Below are 18875 nucleotides of genomic sequence, written 5' to 3'. Positions count from 1 at the left end.
GAATCACTCATAGGAAGAAAAAAAAGAAAGGATGAAATTCCGTGTCAGCACAGTTTTGCACATGAAAGAAAACAACTCATGCTATACAGAACAAATGAAATTAAACATTTCATCTCAGCAGACAAATTTCTGAGGTTGCTGTCAGTATTCCCCAGTAATGAACACTTATGACAGTGAAAAAGAGAAAACAAACATCCAGTTAAGAAAAAATGTGAAAAGAGCAAAGGACAAAGTGCTCAGCATCACAGTGTCACTGTCCATGGTGAATAGGCACCATGTAGTGCCACACTACCCAAGGGTAGTTTTTTTCACTCATTTCAAAAAGTATAGAGAATTAGAAGATGTAAAGGGACAAAGACAGTAGACTTGAACCTTTCCACATGGAGAAAGGCTGATAAGAGGATAAGATGAAGGGTTACAAAACCATGAACAATCTACTAGAAATTGAGGCAGAACCCACAAAATCAATGTGTTACAAACAAGCAGAAGTATTTGATTGATAATCCTCCTCCTTTCTCTTCCAAGATACCACATCTCCATTGTACCTGCTTTTTGAGGTTGCCAAAACGTAAGTCATGCATCAGCTGAGAGTCCCTCTTGAAGACACATGTGGGAAATTTGGCATGCTTTTGTTGCATTATGGAACCCACTGCCACAGGAAACCGTGATGACCAAAATTGTGACTGAGGCAAAAAACGGATTAGATAAGATTCATTAACAGTAGATACCTGTATTAAACAACACAGAACAAAACCACAGTCTGCTCAGGAAGTTCCTATTGTGAGAGGGATAAAAAAAGGTAGGTTTGGGGAAGTGTCATTCTGTGTATGCCCTTCTGCAAGCACCTGCTGCTATTCAGTGTCTGTCAACGAGACAGGGCAAGAAGCAGCTTCCCTTTGAACACATTTGTATTCTTATAGGTCTGGCTCTCCACACCAGGATCTTTAAGTTTGCTTTTTAATTCCTGAACCGCTGTCTTTCACTGAGCAAAAAGGGAAAGGAGATGCACTCTAACGGCACAAATCTTCCACAAAAGGTACATAGTAACACTGAGAGAAGCTTACATCACATATAAGTCATCTGGATAATTCTTCCTAAAACTTAGCTGCTGGCAGAATAAACAAAGAACAAACTTTCCCAGACATGTGTTTTATGAATAATTTTCAGTCAATGTATGATTTATAACTTGGCACGCTGAGAAAACACAAAATAATGATTTGGAGACGAAACGTAGATGTGGAATTGCTATGGAAGGAAACAGAAAGAGTTTATTCATAGAACAGTCCCAACTCTTGGAAAGTGGTGCAAAAAATGTATGAAAACAAATGTTGCACTGGACAACAGTTCTTACTTGAATAGTAAGATTAAGGCTGATTGTTCAGATTCTCTTAATTTTCCGTAACTGTTACCTAAGTAACATTTTCTGCAGAACTTATAGGGTGAACAATTGCATTTTTGCACCATGCTTCTCAAAAGAGGAGAGGCAAGTTGACTCACAAAATTTTTGCTGGAGAAAAATTTGCCATATAAGTACCAAGATCACTCAATTGACTTCTAACATGCCTATTTACTAGACTCTTCTAGACTAAAGGCAAACAACTTATAGAGACAAAGAGCACTGAACTAAAAAAGAAATTTAAAAAAAATCTGAACATGGAAAAAGACAGATTGAATTTCATTCAATCTAACCTTCATGCTTGGTAAGAAACAAAACCTAAGAGAAGGAAGAAAAACAATGGGGAGAGAAAAATAGCAGAAGTGCAAGAGAAAAAGAATGACAAGCAATGAACAGTACCAACATGAAATATATATATCTATATCTTGGTTATATCTATATTTTGGCAACCTTGGCGAAATGATGATTCGGCCTAACATCCATCCTTCCCAGCTCATCTGCTTGTTAAAGATGTCACTTCCCTTGCACTGCCTACAGGGGTATTTTGACAGAAACATCACTGAGAACTCACTGGTGTTGTTTTAACTTTTCATCACTGATATCTTCCCTTTGTTTCTGAATGTTCTATTCTTCCAGCTGCATTTCTCTCTTTTTTTTTCCTCCTTCTCACTGGGCGAGAATCTCCATCAGTGCCTTCTGCAGATGCTGTCAAGTGAATACAACTGTAATGTCACAGTTTCTCTGATCTCCTGTCACGTAGCCCCTTTCCTATGACACACTAGATGGCTTCTTGAATTTGAAAACATTCCCTGGAATAAAATACTTCCTGCAGAATCATGAAGGTCTCCCATAACACATGCATGGAAAATAAATTTTTACTCATTTTATATAGGAGTATTGACACACAGCCTTAACACTGGCCAAAGAACAATCAAAGACAATATAAGGGAGAAAATAGGTGAAGCCTGAGATATGTCCAGTAAAGTGACATCTAATTCAACATGTTTTAAACAGTACATTAAAGACCTAGCAAATTCAGAAGTGTTGTCAGACAGAGTATAGGAAAAATAAACTGGGAAGATTAAAAAGATTAAAAAAAAAATAGAATTCTACAACAAAGAGAGAAAATAATACAAACGTATTTGTTGGGAGAATGCTGCTAGGAAAAGCAGAATGGTCCTGGAGTATTGGAAAATAGGAAACATCATCCCAGCATTCAGCCTGCTGCACACCCACAAGAGACTGACCCTTTGCATAGTTAAGTAAAAAGGGTATTGTACAGACATAAGGTAACTTCTGGAACCTGCAATATAACCTCAGCCTACTGGGAAAAGCCAGGCTTATAGTGAAATTATGCATTCAATGGGACCCAAGAGAATATTCAGCCAATGTAAAAACTGTTGCTACTGCTTATGAACTGCTTCTTTGGCAACCTCTGGTGAATGGGGGAACTCCATGAGCAATTTCACTCACAGAAACAAATCAGAAATATCCTGATGTATTCCCTCTTGTACTGTCACTTCCCCAGGCCCCTCTGCATTAGACCAGTTATTTCATCCAACTTCATGGTGGGCCAGGAAGAAGATCAGCCTCAGTTCTATCCCTAGGCACACCTCCTAGAAGCCTGTACTGGGAATGAATCTGTCCTGAGGAGTAACTGCACAAAATTTGCATCATTCAAGCTGACTAGATGGAAGGAAGAGAGAAAAGCTGCTAAGCTCAGCAACACAAAGTAATAGGAGAATGAAAACTTTGTGCAAAAGGAATTACATTAGAAAGGATGAGATGAGAATAAGGAAAATTTAATCAGAATAGTCAAGAAGATTTCTTGACTGCTGCAAAAAAAAAAAAAAAAAAATTCTCAAGAGAGAAGCCCACAGTTTGAGTTATTTTAATACCAAAATGGTTTAAAACAGAAAACATGCCTGGAGGACAAGCGGCAAAGTGTCACAGTAGGCCTTTCCTAACAGTCACTAATCATTTGTTTCACTTCAGTTCTGTCAGTGTAGCTTTAGTGACTCAAAGAGAGTGATCCTGGGGGTCTCAGCCCTGCAGAACACCCCCAAGCAAGCTGTCTGTGTGAGGAAGTCAATGGTACTGCTCAGACATGCTGAACACATTTCTGAAGACTGGAAATGATGGAGATACAAGTTTTTCAGTCTTCACTGTGGCACTGAAATGTTATCTATTTTCATCCCAGAGGACAGACGGCCACCCTACCTTCATTAACATTATTTGCATTATTCACTCCCAGGTCAGAATTGAGACTTCAGTACTTGTGTGTATTTCTACTCTAACCTGTCCATCTTCCTTGAAAAAATGTTTTTGGACAGTACCGTCAAGCATATTTGAGGAGACGTTCTATGAACTAGGAGCAGCTGAGCCAACTCTACAGACTTCTCAGCCTCCTCCACCTTCTCCCTCACCCATGTTCCATCCGTTCCCTTTAAAGCTACGGATTTTTCTTTAAATAGAACAGAATATCCATCATCTACGCAATATTTTCTTTAGGATATTCCCTGCCTAATCACAAAGTAGTATGCATTTCTAAATCCTCTAAGTAAAATTATTTCAAAAATAATCGAGCCAAGTACAGTTAAACTGCATGTTTCTTTATTTCACTAGCCCTTAAATTTAATTTCACATCCTGAGGTCCAATAGTAATGTTAGGATCATGTCCTTATTATTGTTTAAATTATGTACCTGTAAAAATGAAAAGCAATTGGTTCTCTCACTGCTGCATAGAAAACTCACATAATATTTTTGGAGTAAAGACTCAGGGGAAAATCTTCTAATGAGCACCAGGTAGCTCATTAGATCCCATTTTCATTGGCAAAAACTGAATGGAAGGCTACTGCTTCCAACCAGCTGTAAAAGAAGAGGAAATCTTGTTTGGTTTTGACTACTACTTTATGAAGACAGTTACTGCCTTGAAAAAGTTTAGAAGCAAATGATTTTCTCAATGATTTGGATATGGATCCTAATGTGATTTTTCTGTTATTTTATCCCATTGACTTTAGCATCACTTCTTGCACTTGAATTAGAGCTTCACTAGTTTTCTTTGGAAGCACACAAATCAAAAGTCATTCACAAAGTAACACTGGCACAAAAATAGTACAGGAGAAGAATCATCCATATGCCTAAAAATATAGTGTTAACCAGCAATAAAATACACCTTCTGTCACTGCAAAAGCAGAAGAACCCTGAACACATCCTGACTCTTTGATTTTAACTTCATCAGGATTGCAGCACATCCAGATTAGCAAGTCTTTACATAGGGTTAAGGTTTCAAACCCTTCTTTACTAGCAAAGTCCCCAGCACACAGATATCCAGCTTTTGATTTTGGGAAAGAGTTTATAAACAAATTTTAGCTAGCATAGCCATACATGGAAAGTGAAATAGATAATCTTCACAGAAGAAAGACTGAAATGATGCAGGCTTTTCTGTTGTTGGGTTTTGGGTTTTGTTTGTTTTTTTTTTCAAATAAAGATCCAATATTAACACATTGTATCAGAATGCCTAGAAACACAAAAATCGGAGCTGCTGCACTCCTCTTTAGATGTTGACTCTTCGTTGACTTCAAAGCAAGCCAGTGCACATGCCTGCTGTGGGTAACAGGCACAGGCTGTGGGACAGCCCCTAACTCTCAGAAACAGACCTCAGTTGAGGTTTTCACCCTAGAGTTGTTTGTCATGAAGACGCAGGCATCAACTTAGTCCAACTGCTGCTGGCCTGCTAACACACTCAGTGGAACATCCCTAACACCACATTCAGATATTTAGATATTTAATTAATACAGAAATTGCGTACAGCCACAAAGTTATGCCTATGTTTAGGATAAATGCTGAAAATTCTTTGCTATGTGGACAGCTTCAGCAAAAAGGAATATACTGATAATGAATACAGGCAGTCTCTACAGCAGCCTGGTGTACGGAGCCTTTCTTGGTAGGGGGATTGGACTTGATGGTGTCTAGAGGTCCCTTCCAACCCCTACTATTCTGTGATTATGTGATTTCTATTCAAGCCTCCATAGTTAACATTTGTTCTAGAAGTCTGACGACATGGTAGCTTCTGTGTGTTAATAACCTGGGACCACCACAGCTCAGTAATAAATATGTTTTTAAATGTCCACGAACTTGTTAAAATTGATATCAATTACACCATAACATCACAGAATCACAGCAACAACAAACATGCAGGGGCACAGTCCTCCCTCTGTAGTAAGGAAGTTTAACTGGAAGAGCTCTCATTTCTCTAGCACTGCCATTTTTCAAGAAGTGTTGCCCATGGCTGCTAAGTGGTGTCCCATGGAGAACACCACACAAGGAGTAGAGAGTACAAAGGGCTCTGTGCCAGAAATACTATAAAAAACAAACACAACTGAAAGAGATTTCACGCCAATTCTGTACATACGCACTTGTTTTAAGTCGGACATGGCTACAGAAGCATCTCTTCTATCGAAGATCTTTGTATCAAACTTCCACATTCCTTTCAGATAGGCCTGAAGACTCCTGTTTTCTGAATTTCCTTCATCAGAATGTAATGAAATATTCTGACTTCTTTTGGATACTTTTTTCCAAAAATAAATGGTTGCAGCTTAAAAGCACCCTCTCACATCTGAAGTAATAGCTGATTCAGTTCTTTTTTTCTTTTTTTTTTTTTTTATCCTTTTAAGCTATTGCAGCAATGAGAATTTCTCTTGAACTCCAAAAACTGAGTTACTGTGTGTGAGCTTCCTCTACTTATGGAGACAATGTTTTCCTTACAAAGCAATTTGTTTTTATGTCAAGGGATACAGGACAGGACTTTAGATTCTGGATTCAAAGCATTGAATAATGAATTTGCTAAAGTTAAGTTGCAATAATCATATTCTCCATAGGGTTCTGGCTGTCGCTATAGTCACCTACTTCCCTTCGAAATATGCTTTTCATTGTTTCACTGCCCTTTTTCCAATTGCTCTGCAGCCAAGTTCTTGGAAAGCAATCACCCTTCTTGTTTAGGATTTATAGTTAGTCTTTTGCCAATAAGGACATGCACAAATCACTCCTGTGATCATCCTGCAAAAGCAAGCTAAAAATACAGCAATTTAAAAAGCAGGCACATTTTGTATGTTATATGGCATCAGCGTGCAGTCCTCAAAAAACTCTGAGATACATGAAAGAACACTGCTCCTTCTGGATGATCAAAGGCCATTACTAAGTTTGTTTTGGAATCCAAGTCTATTTAAAAAGGAAAAAAAATATATCGTTGTGTTTTAATAGTTGCGAAATTTTTCCCTTTTATCAGGTTTACATTTGAAAGTCTGCACTTTAGAAATCTAAGTGGGCCCACGTAAATCTAGGAAGGTTCAACAACTACAAGTGCAAGATGTTGCACATGGGTCAGGGCAATCCCAGATATGAGTACAGACTGGGAGAAGAATTCATTGAGAGCAGCCCTACAGAGAAAGCTTGGAGGTTCTGGTGGATGAAAAGCTGGATGTGAGCCAGTATTGTGTGCTTGCAGTCTGGAAGGCCAGCTGCATCCTGGGCTGCATCAGAAGAAGGGTGGCCAGCAGGGCACAGGAGTGATTGTCCAGGAGCAATTGTCCCCCTCTACTCCACCCTTGTGAATCACCACCCAGTACTGCACCCACAGCACAAGAAAGATGTGGAGCTATTGGAGCAGATCCAAAAGAAGGCCATGATAATGATCGAAGGGCTGGAGAACCTCATCCATGAAGAAAGGTTGAAGTAGTTGAACTTGCTTAGCTTGGAGAAGAGATGGCTCTGGAGAGACCTCACTGCAGCCTCCCAGTACTTGCAGGGAGCTTAGAAGCAAGAAGGGGAATAACTTCTTACACAAATTGATAGTGACAGGATAAGGGGGAATGGCTTTAAACTAAAAGAGGTGAGATTTAGATTAGATGTTAGGAAGAAATTCTTCACTTGGAGAGCAGCGAAGCACTGGCACAGGCTGCCCAAAGAAGTTGTGTATACTCCACCTCTGGAGGCACTCAAGGCCAGGTTAGGTGGGGCCCTGGGCAGCCTGATCTAGTGAATGGCAACCCTACCAACAGGGTGGGTTGGAACTGGATATGGGTTGGAAGGGACCTCAAAGCAAGCCATTCTGTGAGCCAGACTGGTTGTTTTAAGATTAATAATAATGACAACTAATACAGTTATCATTAAAACTTTAAAGTAGTGGGAACTGGAGGAGTTGTTTGTTTTGTTTCTTCACGGGTTTTCTTTTTACACATTTGTTTTTAAGGATCTGGGTATTTATGAAAGCCAAGTTGCATGTGAGTTTTAAAATGTATTTCAGCTTGTCTAAGAAAAAATAACGTGTAGAGAAACAGCAGATTACATGAAAGAAAACTGAAACTATAGCTAGGAAATAACAGATCATGGCAGAGAGTACCTAGAAAATCACCATGTTTTGGCCATGCTCATCTGACCATATTGTTTGTTTTTCATACAAACATTACAGTATAATAATCAGCCTCTTGATTACTTCTGACTGACGTCTTCCATCAGTTTATTGCTTTTGACAGCAGGGTTAGATTCATGACTGTACTGATCTGTTTTAAAGCTTCTCTTTGTTAGGACTGTTGAAGTTCCTCTGAAATTTTGGGAGAGTTCTTGGTCAATCCATGGCCCTTCCAGCAGCTCCTTGGTTCTGATGAGACCCTCTACCAAATAGTCTTAATGCTGGGAAAGTGAATTAGGACTTATTCATGAGCCTGGATCCACTTTTAGCAGCTTGGTTCTCAGACACGATTGCTGAGACTCAGAAACAAGAAGACTAATTAAAAGATTCAGATAAAAGATTCACCACCTCACAAGTTGGGGCTCTTATTCAATGTGAAATTACTGCAGTTGTTATTATTTTGCTGTTCTTTTTATGAATTTCATCTTTCTTGTTTTCTCTTCTCTGCTTATTCCCTTCCGTGGGCAATAAGAAATAGTCCCAAACACCTATTTGGTCCTGTAATTAAACCAGATACATTTTCTACTCAGTCCTAACAGGAATTTGTGTAATGGGATTTTACATAAGAAATGATAATTGAGGAGACAGCATAAATTTATTCATAGTAAATTACAAATGAACTTTGAAGTGCAATAAAACTTTTTTTTTTCTTGTGCTCAGACTGGTAGATCTCTGAGTACAAGTAACTTACACGTGCATCTCAGAAACATTATATTCTGCAAACAGATGACAATTTCCTGAAATTTATTCTCTGCTTGAAATTATTCAGTGAAATACATTTTGTTGCTCTATAACATTACTCACGTTTCACATGGCATCAGTTAATGGGTGTGCTTCTCTCTGTAATCATCAGGATCCTGGTGAAAGTATTTGTATAATAGTTATAAAATTTGCTTCCCAGTATTTCAGCTAAAAAAAAAATCACTTTGCATTGGTGATTGCTGCAGTAAAAAACAAAGGAACTTACACAGGAGTCCACAGAAAAGCCTATCCCATGGCCAAAGCAAATGAGTTGCAAAATTTAAACCAATATTTGCTAGAAAACGTTTGTGGTGGTCACCCAGCCCTACTTCTGAGGCTTTTACAAACATCCTTGCTACTGGACTTAACATTGCAGATCTACCTGCATCTTCTTTTGAAATGACTCTGAATTTTATTTTTTTTTTTTTTATGACAGTATTGCTTTGTCTCCCTTTGTCTCCCTGTACAGCCATGATAAAACTTGTACTTTTACTAATGTCTGCAGAAGGGATCCCATTAGTTTACTTCTTTTGACATTAAGTGTCACATTGCAGGCACCAGCAACCACCTAGCTGAGCTAAGATAGCTTTTTCCTTTTGACTCAACAAGTGGAAACACACAAATACTTGGCCATGGCTACATGTTCACCCAGCTACATCTACGCATTGAGTCTGCAGGATCTGGAACAAATATACTTTTAGATACCACAATCTTCAATATATTAATTTGATGTTACTCTTGGAGAAGATGGACAGCGTATTGAAGATCTATAATGACACTCACTTATATCACTCCTCGCAAATTTTAAGACCATTTTACTCACAGAAGCTTTTACGCAGTAAGTAAAAACTTGGAGGCACACGCCTAAGACCTCTGGCTGAGTAACGCTGGGTAGACAAGTCTTCATTAATTCTTTCTTCATTTCAAAGAAATAAAAAAAGAATTATAAAAAACACTTCTTCCATCCCTCAAAAAGAAAAGTAAAAGAAGAGTTTAAAAATAAACAAGCATCAGGTCTCAAAAAAAAAAACAAATGGTTGGAACTTCGTACATACTTAGAAGAAAAGTTAGAATACAGTTTGCAATTCATCCTGATAAAGCTTGGCCATTTCGGAGATAGCTGACAGCTTCCTCAATACAACTTGAACATAATAATGACATCACTGTTACCATCTTGTTGAGAATGACAGAAAAATGCCATAAAATCAAGTGGCAGATTTAAAATTGCTTGCAAAATATTGGCCCTCAGAAAACACCACACAATACGTCTAATTAATACCAGTCCTTTAAAATATGCCTAAAGTCTTCTGAAATCTAAAGCAGTACTATATTGCTGGTAGGAGCAATTGTGCCCTGAACAGTATTGACAACAAGACAGTAATTACCTATGAGAAGGCAGAGTTACAACCCACTGGTCGGCTCCATGGAAAAATACCTTTGCCCTTATTATTTATAGCAGAGATTTTTTCTGAAGAATCTCAGGACTTTACTCTTTAGCTAAGCCTTGCAAGTTCAATACCCCATGAGTTATATAAACACTGTTATGCCATTTGAACTATTCTTCCCAACGAAGGGATCACTCCAGGGGAACACCATTGGAACACTCTCTTTTACGAAACCAACACTGCTTCACTTGTACATCCCTAGCCTCAAACCTGACACCCACCCCACTGGCGCTCAAGAGTGAAAAAATCCAGGTGCAGGTTTTACTGCATCCAAACACTCAACTAGAAGTGCTTTCAGGGAATAGAAGTTGCAACAAAAGCTGGGGGGGGGGGGGGAAGACGCTAATTTTAAAGAGCAAAAGATGTAAAAATGAAGAAAAAAAATGGGCTACAGGCGGCAGAAAGCGCTCACCTCTTGGCGGTGATGCTGCAAGCGTCAGACGCTGGTGCGTGGCGCTGCCCGCAGCCGGGGGATGCTGCCGGGCCCAGAGGCTGCCCCGCTCCGACCCCCGGTACGGGCAGCGCCCGGGGACACCCCGCTCCCCCGAGTGGAGGCTGGGGCTCGCGGTTTTTGCGGGAGGCGGTCAGAGGGAGCCCATCGCCGCCGTGCAGCCGCGATTCCGGCGCGTTTTTCAGGTGCACGGAGCGGTTGTGGCGTGCCGGCGGCTCCCGCGGTCCCGGAGCATCTCACGGGCAGCGCCGGGCGCCCGCAGCTCCGAGCTCAGCCCTGGCTCCGTGCGGGGCGGGCTGGGGACAGGCGGCTCTCAACAATGGGCATGTTTGCGGCAACATGGTATCACCTAATAACGCCGAATAAGGCAATGACTGTACGTTGAAGCGATACGATCCCGCTGGTCTCATCACACAGCGCGGAAAGCTATTTGCAGATTTGCTAAGCCCTTTTGAATGAATGCATCTGCAGCTGACCTTTAACAATAGACGCTGAAATAGCACAATCTGTGGGACCAGATTTGAGGGGGGGCAGCGGGAAGGGGGAAGGAAGAGATGGGCGAATATTGTAATCTCCGCAATCTCGCTCGCTTCCTTTCCCAAACCTCCTCGCAGCGGGGGGAAATCGATCTTTTCCTTGGAAGCGAGGCTCCGGTTCAGAGGAGCCTTTTCCAGCGCCAGCTCCGCCACATGGACCCCTACAGCCTCCACCGGGACTGGCGCTCAGCCCCCACCTCCCGCACCCCGGGGCTGGAGGGCCGCCCGTGCCGGGGATGCTCCGGCTCCCTCCCGCCGCTCTCTCACCTTCCCTGGCTTTCAGCAAGACGGTGTTGGCAACGATGTTTTCCAGCTCCATTGACGAGCTCGGGCAGCGTAGGTAGCGGCGGCACAGCAGCAGGACGTCACGCTCCCTAGGTGCGGAGCCTCCGGGCGACCATCCGCTCCTGCCCCTATTGCGCTAGCCCCTCTCGCATGATCCCTTCCTCCCTCTCCTCCGCCCGCAGAAGCTTCAGCCGGGCGGAGGCGGCGCTCCCCGCGCTATCTGCTCCCTCGGCGCCTCGCCCCGCTACTCCATCCTCCGCCCCGCCGCCTCCCCGGCGGTTTGAGGGCTCGGGTTCTCCTGCCTCCCTCCCCCGGGGGTGTGGCACCGCCGAGCGGCCCCGCAGCCCCGCGCAGGCGCCATCCCCGCCGCCGGCTCCGCGGAGCCGGGAACGCTGGGACGTGCGGGCCGGGAGCCGGACCCGCGGCCCGGCCGGGGGCAGCACCGGGGGAGCTCCGCGGGGCGGGGGGAGCTCCGCGGGGCGCAGCGCGGCTGGGAGCGGAGCTCCGCGGGAGGGGGCGAGGCGCGGAGCTCGGCCGGGTGCCGGGCGCCACCCAGCGGCGCGGAGCTGGGCCGGACCGTTCCCCCGCACGGGTGTTCGGCAGCGCTGTGTTTTGGGGTTTTCATCCCCGTGAGAGGTTGTTCGAGGCATCGGCCATTTGGGGAAAGTTGTTTTTAAACGCTAGACTACAACATAAATCTTTTTCTGCCCGTACGAGACAGATGCTCGAGTCAGCATACTTCTGGTTTTCCTGGCAACGAGGTGGATCGATAGAACGTTCAGCAGGTCAGGCAAAGCAAGCGGAATAAAAACGACCCACCGCTCTCAGTAACACTCTCCACCCATCAGCACTGCATTGATTAAATCCATGGGGAGCAAATAGAATAAACATGCAGTTTCTTGTTGGGGAACATAGACGGTACTTTTTTTTTTTTCCTCCTACTTCTTTCTTTATCTTTTTTTTTTTTTCTTTTTTTTTTTTCCACAGATCATTTTTCTTTCTACAGCTGGCCAGACGTGACCTGCAATGGCAGGACTTGCAAACTGCTACTGAATGTATTTTATCAACACAGAAACAAATAACAAATAAACAATATAATAACAATATAAACAGTCAACACACTGAATAAATGATACTTTGGACGTCAAGGCAGTATAGCTACAATTCATGCCTTGTGTGAGTGTCATAGGTGGGAAACCTTGCTACAGTTGTAGCCAGGACACTGCTGTGCACCACATTCCCCATTCTCTCCACTTTGCTTCTGAAAATGTTCTATCTCTGGTAGCCACGCTGTGTTGTGGCTACTTCCTCTGTAATGCCAATTTCTATACAACAGCAGTTGTGTCTCTAAGTACCGGAAGATTTTTCTCTGATTAAATAATTCTTGAGGGAAAAATTGCTTCCTGGAAACCAGAGCCTGAGCACACAGATGAGGTTCCTAAAGGGTGTCTGCCCTGCATGTTGTTTGACCACTTCTGTGTGAGCGCTGATGCTCACTTGTAAGCAGAGCAAATTATGCTTGGGTTAGAAGTGCATTTCACATCACTGCAGCCTTCCACTAATGGTCATCAAAAGGGCAGCACCAGCATCAGAGTACGACTGGCACTGGAAGACTAAGCTGCATCTTTTATTTCATAAAACGTTTTTAATGTTACAGGCAACCCCTGTCTCCAAAGGGGAAAAGGAATATACTCATCTTACATATCGTTTCCTAACATGTGTACCAGCAAGCTTAACTTCTGCTGATAGCAGTGGGATGTTGTACTTGCACATCCCAGAACCAGGATATTCAGTGGGAAGGGATTACTGCACAGGGAGCACTGACGGGGTCTGGTGCATAACTTTTCTATAGGTCCCACGTGAAGAGAGGTACTTGCAGACTTTAAGTTTGGGTGGCTAAGCACTTGAAAAGCAGCACATACATCTGAGGGCTCTACTGTTCCTCTTTCATTTAGTATCTATAGCTACATGTCTCTGCTTTAGTGCTATGCACAGTCATCTGCAGTGCTGCCCTATGAAACAGAAGTATGACTTCAGAGTGCTGATGTCATCCTGAATATTTTGTGAATGTTTGTTTAGTTTCTGAAGGGGTAAGTAGTAGAATTATCAAAAGAGTCACAAAAGGTCTATATGGTGCTTGGACGTCCCACCAGCTACCTGGTATTCAGAATTGACACAGCTCTTAGCTTTGTGTTCTGGCACCCAAAGGCACAGTCCTTTCAGAAACAGGGACAGCAACAAAACAGAACGTTGTGCTGCTGCCTGAGTGGTTAATGACACTAAGCTGGATGACTTTGCTTTGAAGAAGATGAGAAGCAGTCGCTGAACTTAAATGTGGCTGAGTGCCACATGGAAAGCTGAGCTCTGCTAATGGACTGAAGTTCTACAGAAACATGTTTGTCAGAGTTACACATCTACACAGAGGGCAGCAACTTTAAATTTGGGTCTATCAGTAAGAACAATGGAGTGGGTCTTCTTGATGGTTCTTTTAGTGTTTAAGAAAATAAAACTTGTTTTCAATACATGTGAGACACCTTGGTGCCCCAGAACACAAAGGAGTTGTATTCACTATCACAATGCCTACTTTGAATAACAAAGCAAGACAGTCAGTCCTCCCGCATCTCTATTTCCTATCTCAGCCTCTAACGCCTGAACATAACACAAGGCGGTGCTTCAGCACAGGTTTCTTTCACACTCCCTATGGATTGACAGATCAATTGTCACTGCACAGACCTACTTGACCTGAAGTCCATACATCGGTATTTTCAAAACTCACTGTAACATTTGGAATCTTACCTTATGACTTTCTTATAGCTGTATCTTCATTCTTGTGTCATCTTGAACACCTGGTTCACAAAAACAATAACAGAAAATAAGAAAGAGGTACACTTACTTAAATCAATTTTCTCTTCAACAGCACAGACTTTTAATTCAGGCTATGCTATGCCTGGCTTAATGAGCAGTCTGTGAGTGAGAGGAAAATAAACTAAAATTATCAGGAAACTTATGAGTTTGTTCTGTTTATCTTAATCTACCCCCTGTTGTAAACTTTGGTGCTCAAATATGAAAGAATAGACTCAAAGACAGCGTGGCAGGTAAGAAGCACAGGTCTTCTTTTCAGAGCTAAAGATCCTAATGCAGCATTTGTGAGGAGCAAAGGGTAAAAATCTAGTTTGAGTCATATGCAGAAACAGCCAATTTTTGAAGAAAATGAAAAAAGGGAGGCTACAAAAAAAACCCTGTTAAATTGAAAAACGTGCTTTCTATAGTTCTTACTGTGGTTATTCAGCTTTTAAACAAAACACCTTTCATTTGAAGCCATTCAATAAAGGCTGAGAAAAACACTTTTTGAGTACTGAACACCAGGCTAAAGCAGTGCTGGCAGCCATCTTTCTTTTATGGGAGAAGAGAGGTTTGTAAATGAAATGCCAATGCCGTGTGAGACCCAAATGCATCAGCGTAATAAAGATAGGAAGGCAGCAAAGCAGAGTGTGATATTCTGAGCCACTCTAACGGATGAGTCATCAGCAGGGTGGGCTCGTTCAGCTCCAGCCAGAAGCACAGCGGCAACACACAACACACCCAGTTCTCTCCTACCACCAGAGAAAAAATGCTCGGCCTCAGTGCAGCCTTCTGGGCATATCGGGATAAGGTCCCATGTGAATCAGATGTCAAAAAGGGGCTTGCCTATGCTTATCAATTGCAAACATACCCTAACAGAACCTATCACCCAACTCCATGTTACAATACATAATTAACGCAGTAAAGCTTGCTCACGATTACCTCTTAGCTAGATTGCATTTGAAATACAATTTTTCTCACCTCCCACTGAGATGCTGTATCAGCAGGTGGGGACACAAGGCCCATGAGAGCATTTGCGGGCAGCTGTGACCTTTTACAGAGCCCTTTTGCATAAGGACAGAGGCTGCCATCTACCAACAGCCATGGGGTGATGCATCATTTTCTCAAAACCCTACTTTTTGCTTTAATTTACATGAAAATATTTGTGTCCCTGTAGTTTCTCTCCATTTCCAAATTTTGTTTTTTGTTTTGTTTTGTTTCTTGCAATTAACTGTTTCTTCAATGTAGAAGATAAATGACTGTGACAACATTTAAGCATATGGAATAAAATAATCATCTAGAAGACAAGCAGATTTTATTTTTTAAACAAGCAGAAGTACACATCCCATAATCAGCACAGAATCTGATATTTCATGGTTGTCAGAAGCAGGAGATCTGTTAAGGGATTTCCTTATCCCATTCACCAAGTTTAGAGAGAAGTTACTTTCCCACTGAAGCTTCTTTTTGTTAAAAACAAACATTTAAAAAGCTCTTTAAAAACTAACCTCACAAAACCATGGTAACAACATACGAGTATTATCCAGTATTTTTTATCAACAGATTTCAGTTTATATATATATTTTTAATACCAAGGCAAATTTAATTATCCCCAGATAGGGAAAAAGGCATAAAGTAAGAAGAGGCAGGCAGGTGTCATAATAAAAGAAATCAATTTACATGTTTCATTATCTATTCAAATGCCTTATCTACTGTTCTGCACCTTGCAATGATACAAATTTCTCTGCTAAAGCCTGCTGAAGTCTGTGGAAAGTCTTTCACCAACTTCAGATGTGTTAGAATTGTGTTTTAAAATTTGAATCCTTCAAAACTAACATGTTCATTCTCTGCTGATTTTGGGCTGTACCAGTATGAACCAGCAGTCCATCACTGCAGGATGAAATGAGACTGGGGCCTGTGATTTCCCTGGTCTTTTTTTTTAATAACATAATCTCAATAACACTGTGATTTTAGAAGTGCACAGTGACACAGCAAAGCAGAAAACCAACAACGTGCTGAGACAGATGTGCATATGACACCACTTGGTAAATTTATTCTGAACTGCAGATGGCAAGAAGAACCAGGTTTAGCAGCTGCTCCAGCCTGCATCAGAACTGGTGCTGAGGAAAAGGAATGATTCTTTTACCAGGCACACTTTGGCAAAAACAAAGCCCATCTTCAAATCCTTTTACTGGGATGCCCAGTAAAAAACAAAATGAAAAATAACCCCTTGTGCTAAGTGGCAGTAGTTAAGATGTTGCCTAGAAGTCTTGGAAACTTAATTATCCTGCCTTCATAACAAAGCATGAGCAATATTTCCCCACCTGCATGCCAAGTGTTTAAACAAAGAGTTTTAAACAAATACAGCTTTCCGGGGAGGGGGAAAACACAATTTTAGAATATATCAACTTAGAAATTGTGAATAATCATCTGTTAGTGAGACAACCATCCTCAGGAAATCCTAGTAATAGTCCCTTATTTTTGCTGCTACAATGCAGCTCCTGCAGCTGAGGGAAATGAACTGCTTTGGCCGGGAATTGCTAAGTCACAGCCTGTACCAATGATTGAGCACCTGGTGAAGGGAGGCAGAGATCACAGGTGAAAGCAATTCACTTGTGTGACTAGAAGGTTGCACCCCTCCCTAACCTCATTTAATTAAGGGCTGACTGCCATAAAGGAACTATCTCTATCTAGAGATCTCTTCTTTTGGACTGTTTAGTGAACCCTGGTCTTTGGGACAGGTAAGCAAATTTTTATTTTTATTTTTTTTTTAACAAGGTTGTGACTATCACCCTTTTTTGACTAATTTAGAATTGGTTGTCTGCCACCACCTTTCCCTCTACTTAGCTGTATCCTTACCTCGTTGTTTGCTGCCCAGCCTTAGAGAAGTCGCTGTCAGGAGAGCTCATCTCTTGATGTGAAGGGGGTACCATTACAGTAAAGTGAATGCAGGCATGCTAGTCTGCATGGTTGTTTAAGGATTTGGCCCAATAAGTGCCTGATACTTCTTTGCTGCTCTTTGCCATCAGTTATTGCACTGTAGATGTCCTTTTTCTAGCTCCATTGCTTGCTGCTCTGCTGATAGCCCTTGTGGTATCTTAGCAGTGGCTCTAAAACCTCCTTAAACTCTACAGCAGATATAATTCTCAACAACTGCTTTTGCTCTCTTCATCTGCTGTGCTTTGTGGATGCTCTAAAGGCTACAGGCTACAACACAGCTCACCCATAGTTTATCTGATATATTTTTCGGATAAATAGTGTACTTGCTTCTACTTCTAGGCTTTGAGACATTTTTTTCAGAAAGAACATCCCTCTTACCTACTTTTAGGTAAGAGGTACTCAAATATGTTGAGTAGCTCAGTCAGCTAGCTCCCCTTGTGCAGCCAGTGATGTTCTCATCAGAGTTCTGTCCAGATAGTGAGTGCTTCCAGGCAGTCTTTGCTCATAAAAACTGAGCTTCTATCTCAAACATATCTGGAAAATGCTAAGGAGAAGAAAGGGGCATCTGAGGTTTTTCAACTCAGAAACTGCTGTTTTAGTGACAAAATCAGCACATACCTATGCCCACATTCTCAAATGCACGTGCAGAGCTCTGTTAGAAGATCTTAAGCCTGAAGGGAACAGCTGCACATCAAAAGCAATAGTGATGTGTGTTTGAATTCAAGGAAATCAGTGGATGCAGGAAGCTGTTAGACTACTGTGGTGGTTAACCCTGGAGTATCTGTATCCTTAAGAATCCACATTTTCCTTTTCTTTCTCGTTTCAGAATGGCTATAGGAACAGTTCATCTTCCCTGGTATCATGCAGAACGTTTTCATCTTCGTCTCCTTTTGAATACTGCCATCTTCACCCAGTATCTCTGTGCACGTATTAGTAGATATTATTTTGGTTGCTCTCCTTGGCAGTTCTTGAGAAGATTATCAGAGCTATATTTCTGGCAGTTATTGCCTTTATCTGTATTAATAAACTCAAGAGTGCTACAGAAAGGTACCAGTAACCAAAACTGGTCTATCCATGGTGTTAAATGTTCAGGAAGGTCCCTGACATGCTTCTGGGCAATGTCAACTGTCCCATACAGCTCCTGGGCATGTTAGCTGATTCTGGCTAGTCAGGACGAGCAAGCTGTGTGCAACTTTCCTCTTCTGAAGGCTCAGAGAGCTGACAGTGGCCACCAGACCACTTGAGCTGGATCAGTCCCAGAAATAAGTTACTTTCATCAGAGCCACAGCATCTGCACAGCTTCCAGGAGCTTTCTCATGTCACGTTGGTCACTTTGGCCTTGTCACCCTGTGAACTAGTGAGAAGCCATAAGCAGCTGGGGACATCTCCCCTTGGTAAAAGGCCATGGATATTTATAAATGCCAATACTAAAGCAGCAGGTTGGCTGGAAGCTTTACCTGAGTCAGGTGTGGTCCCTCCCACAACCTTCACACCTCTCTGTGCTTCTGCCATCTGCTAAATATTGGTCAGCATTTGGGTTTTCTGACTGAAAGGCAATAACGTGACCATGAACTCAGTACAGTAAGAGCCTACTGCATTTAAAAATGTCGTATTTGTGTGCTTTCCGAGGTCCAGCACCGCGAGGCACGTTTTCTTTCTCTGCTTTGGCGCATACCAGAACTCCGCCAGCCACTGAGGGAACCACCTCCGTTCCTCCTGCCCCACGACACGGCACCAGCCGAGGGCGATTCCTGCCGCCTGGGGGCGGCTCGGA

The 18875-nt window shown here is 42.2% G+C and overlaps 1 protein-coding gene and 2 long non-coding RNA genes across 4 annotated transcripts in view; 1 reads left to right on the top strand and 2 right to left on the bottom strand.

The window, feature by feature from the left end:
• GRK5 (G protein-coupled receptor kinase 5) overlaps positions 1-11674 on the bottom strand; it is a 166460-nt gene extending 154786 nt beyond the window's left edge. For both annotated transcript variants that reach the window (XR_016468870.1, XM_031597397.2), the window contains exon 1: positions 11306-11674. Coding sequence is in view for 1 of the 2 variants with exons in the window: in XM_031597397.2 (XP_031453257.1) it covers positions 11306-11357 (52 nt within the window). In the remaining variant the exon portion in view is untranslated. The remainder of the gene's footprint in view (positions 1-11305) is intronic.
• On the bottom strand, positions 6036-10341 carry LOC149917111 (uncharacterized). Its single transcript, XR_016468872.1, has 2 exons — positions 8670-10341; positions 6036-8363 (listed from the first exon to the last, which is right to left on the bottom strand). It is a non-coding gene; the product is annotated as an uncharacterized LOC149917111 (long non-coding RNA).
• Positions 11675-16402: 4728 nt separating the features above from the next.
• LOC149917110 (uncharacterized) lies at positions 16403-18818 on the top strand. Its single transcript, XR_016468871.1, has 3 exons — positions 16403-16902; positions 17928-17957; positions 18731-18818. It is a non-coding gene; the product is annotated as an uncharacterized LOC149917110 (long non-coding RNA).
• Positions 18819-18875: the final 57 nt, after the last annotated feature.

Source organism: Phasianus colchicus, chromosome 8 (assembly GCF_987193195.1).
Source record: "Phasianus colchicus chromosome 8, bPhaCol1.hap1.1, whole genome shotgun sequence".
In the NCBI taxonomy this organism is placed as follows: Eukaryota; Metazoa; Chordata; class Aves; order Galliformes; family Phasianidae; genus Phasianus; species Phasianus colchicus.
The sequence above is the reverse complement of the archived record's forward strand: the minus strand, read 5'-3'. Positions and strand labels throughout refer to the sequence as shown.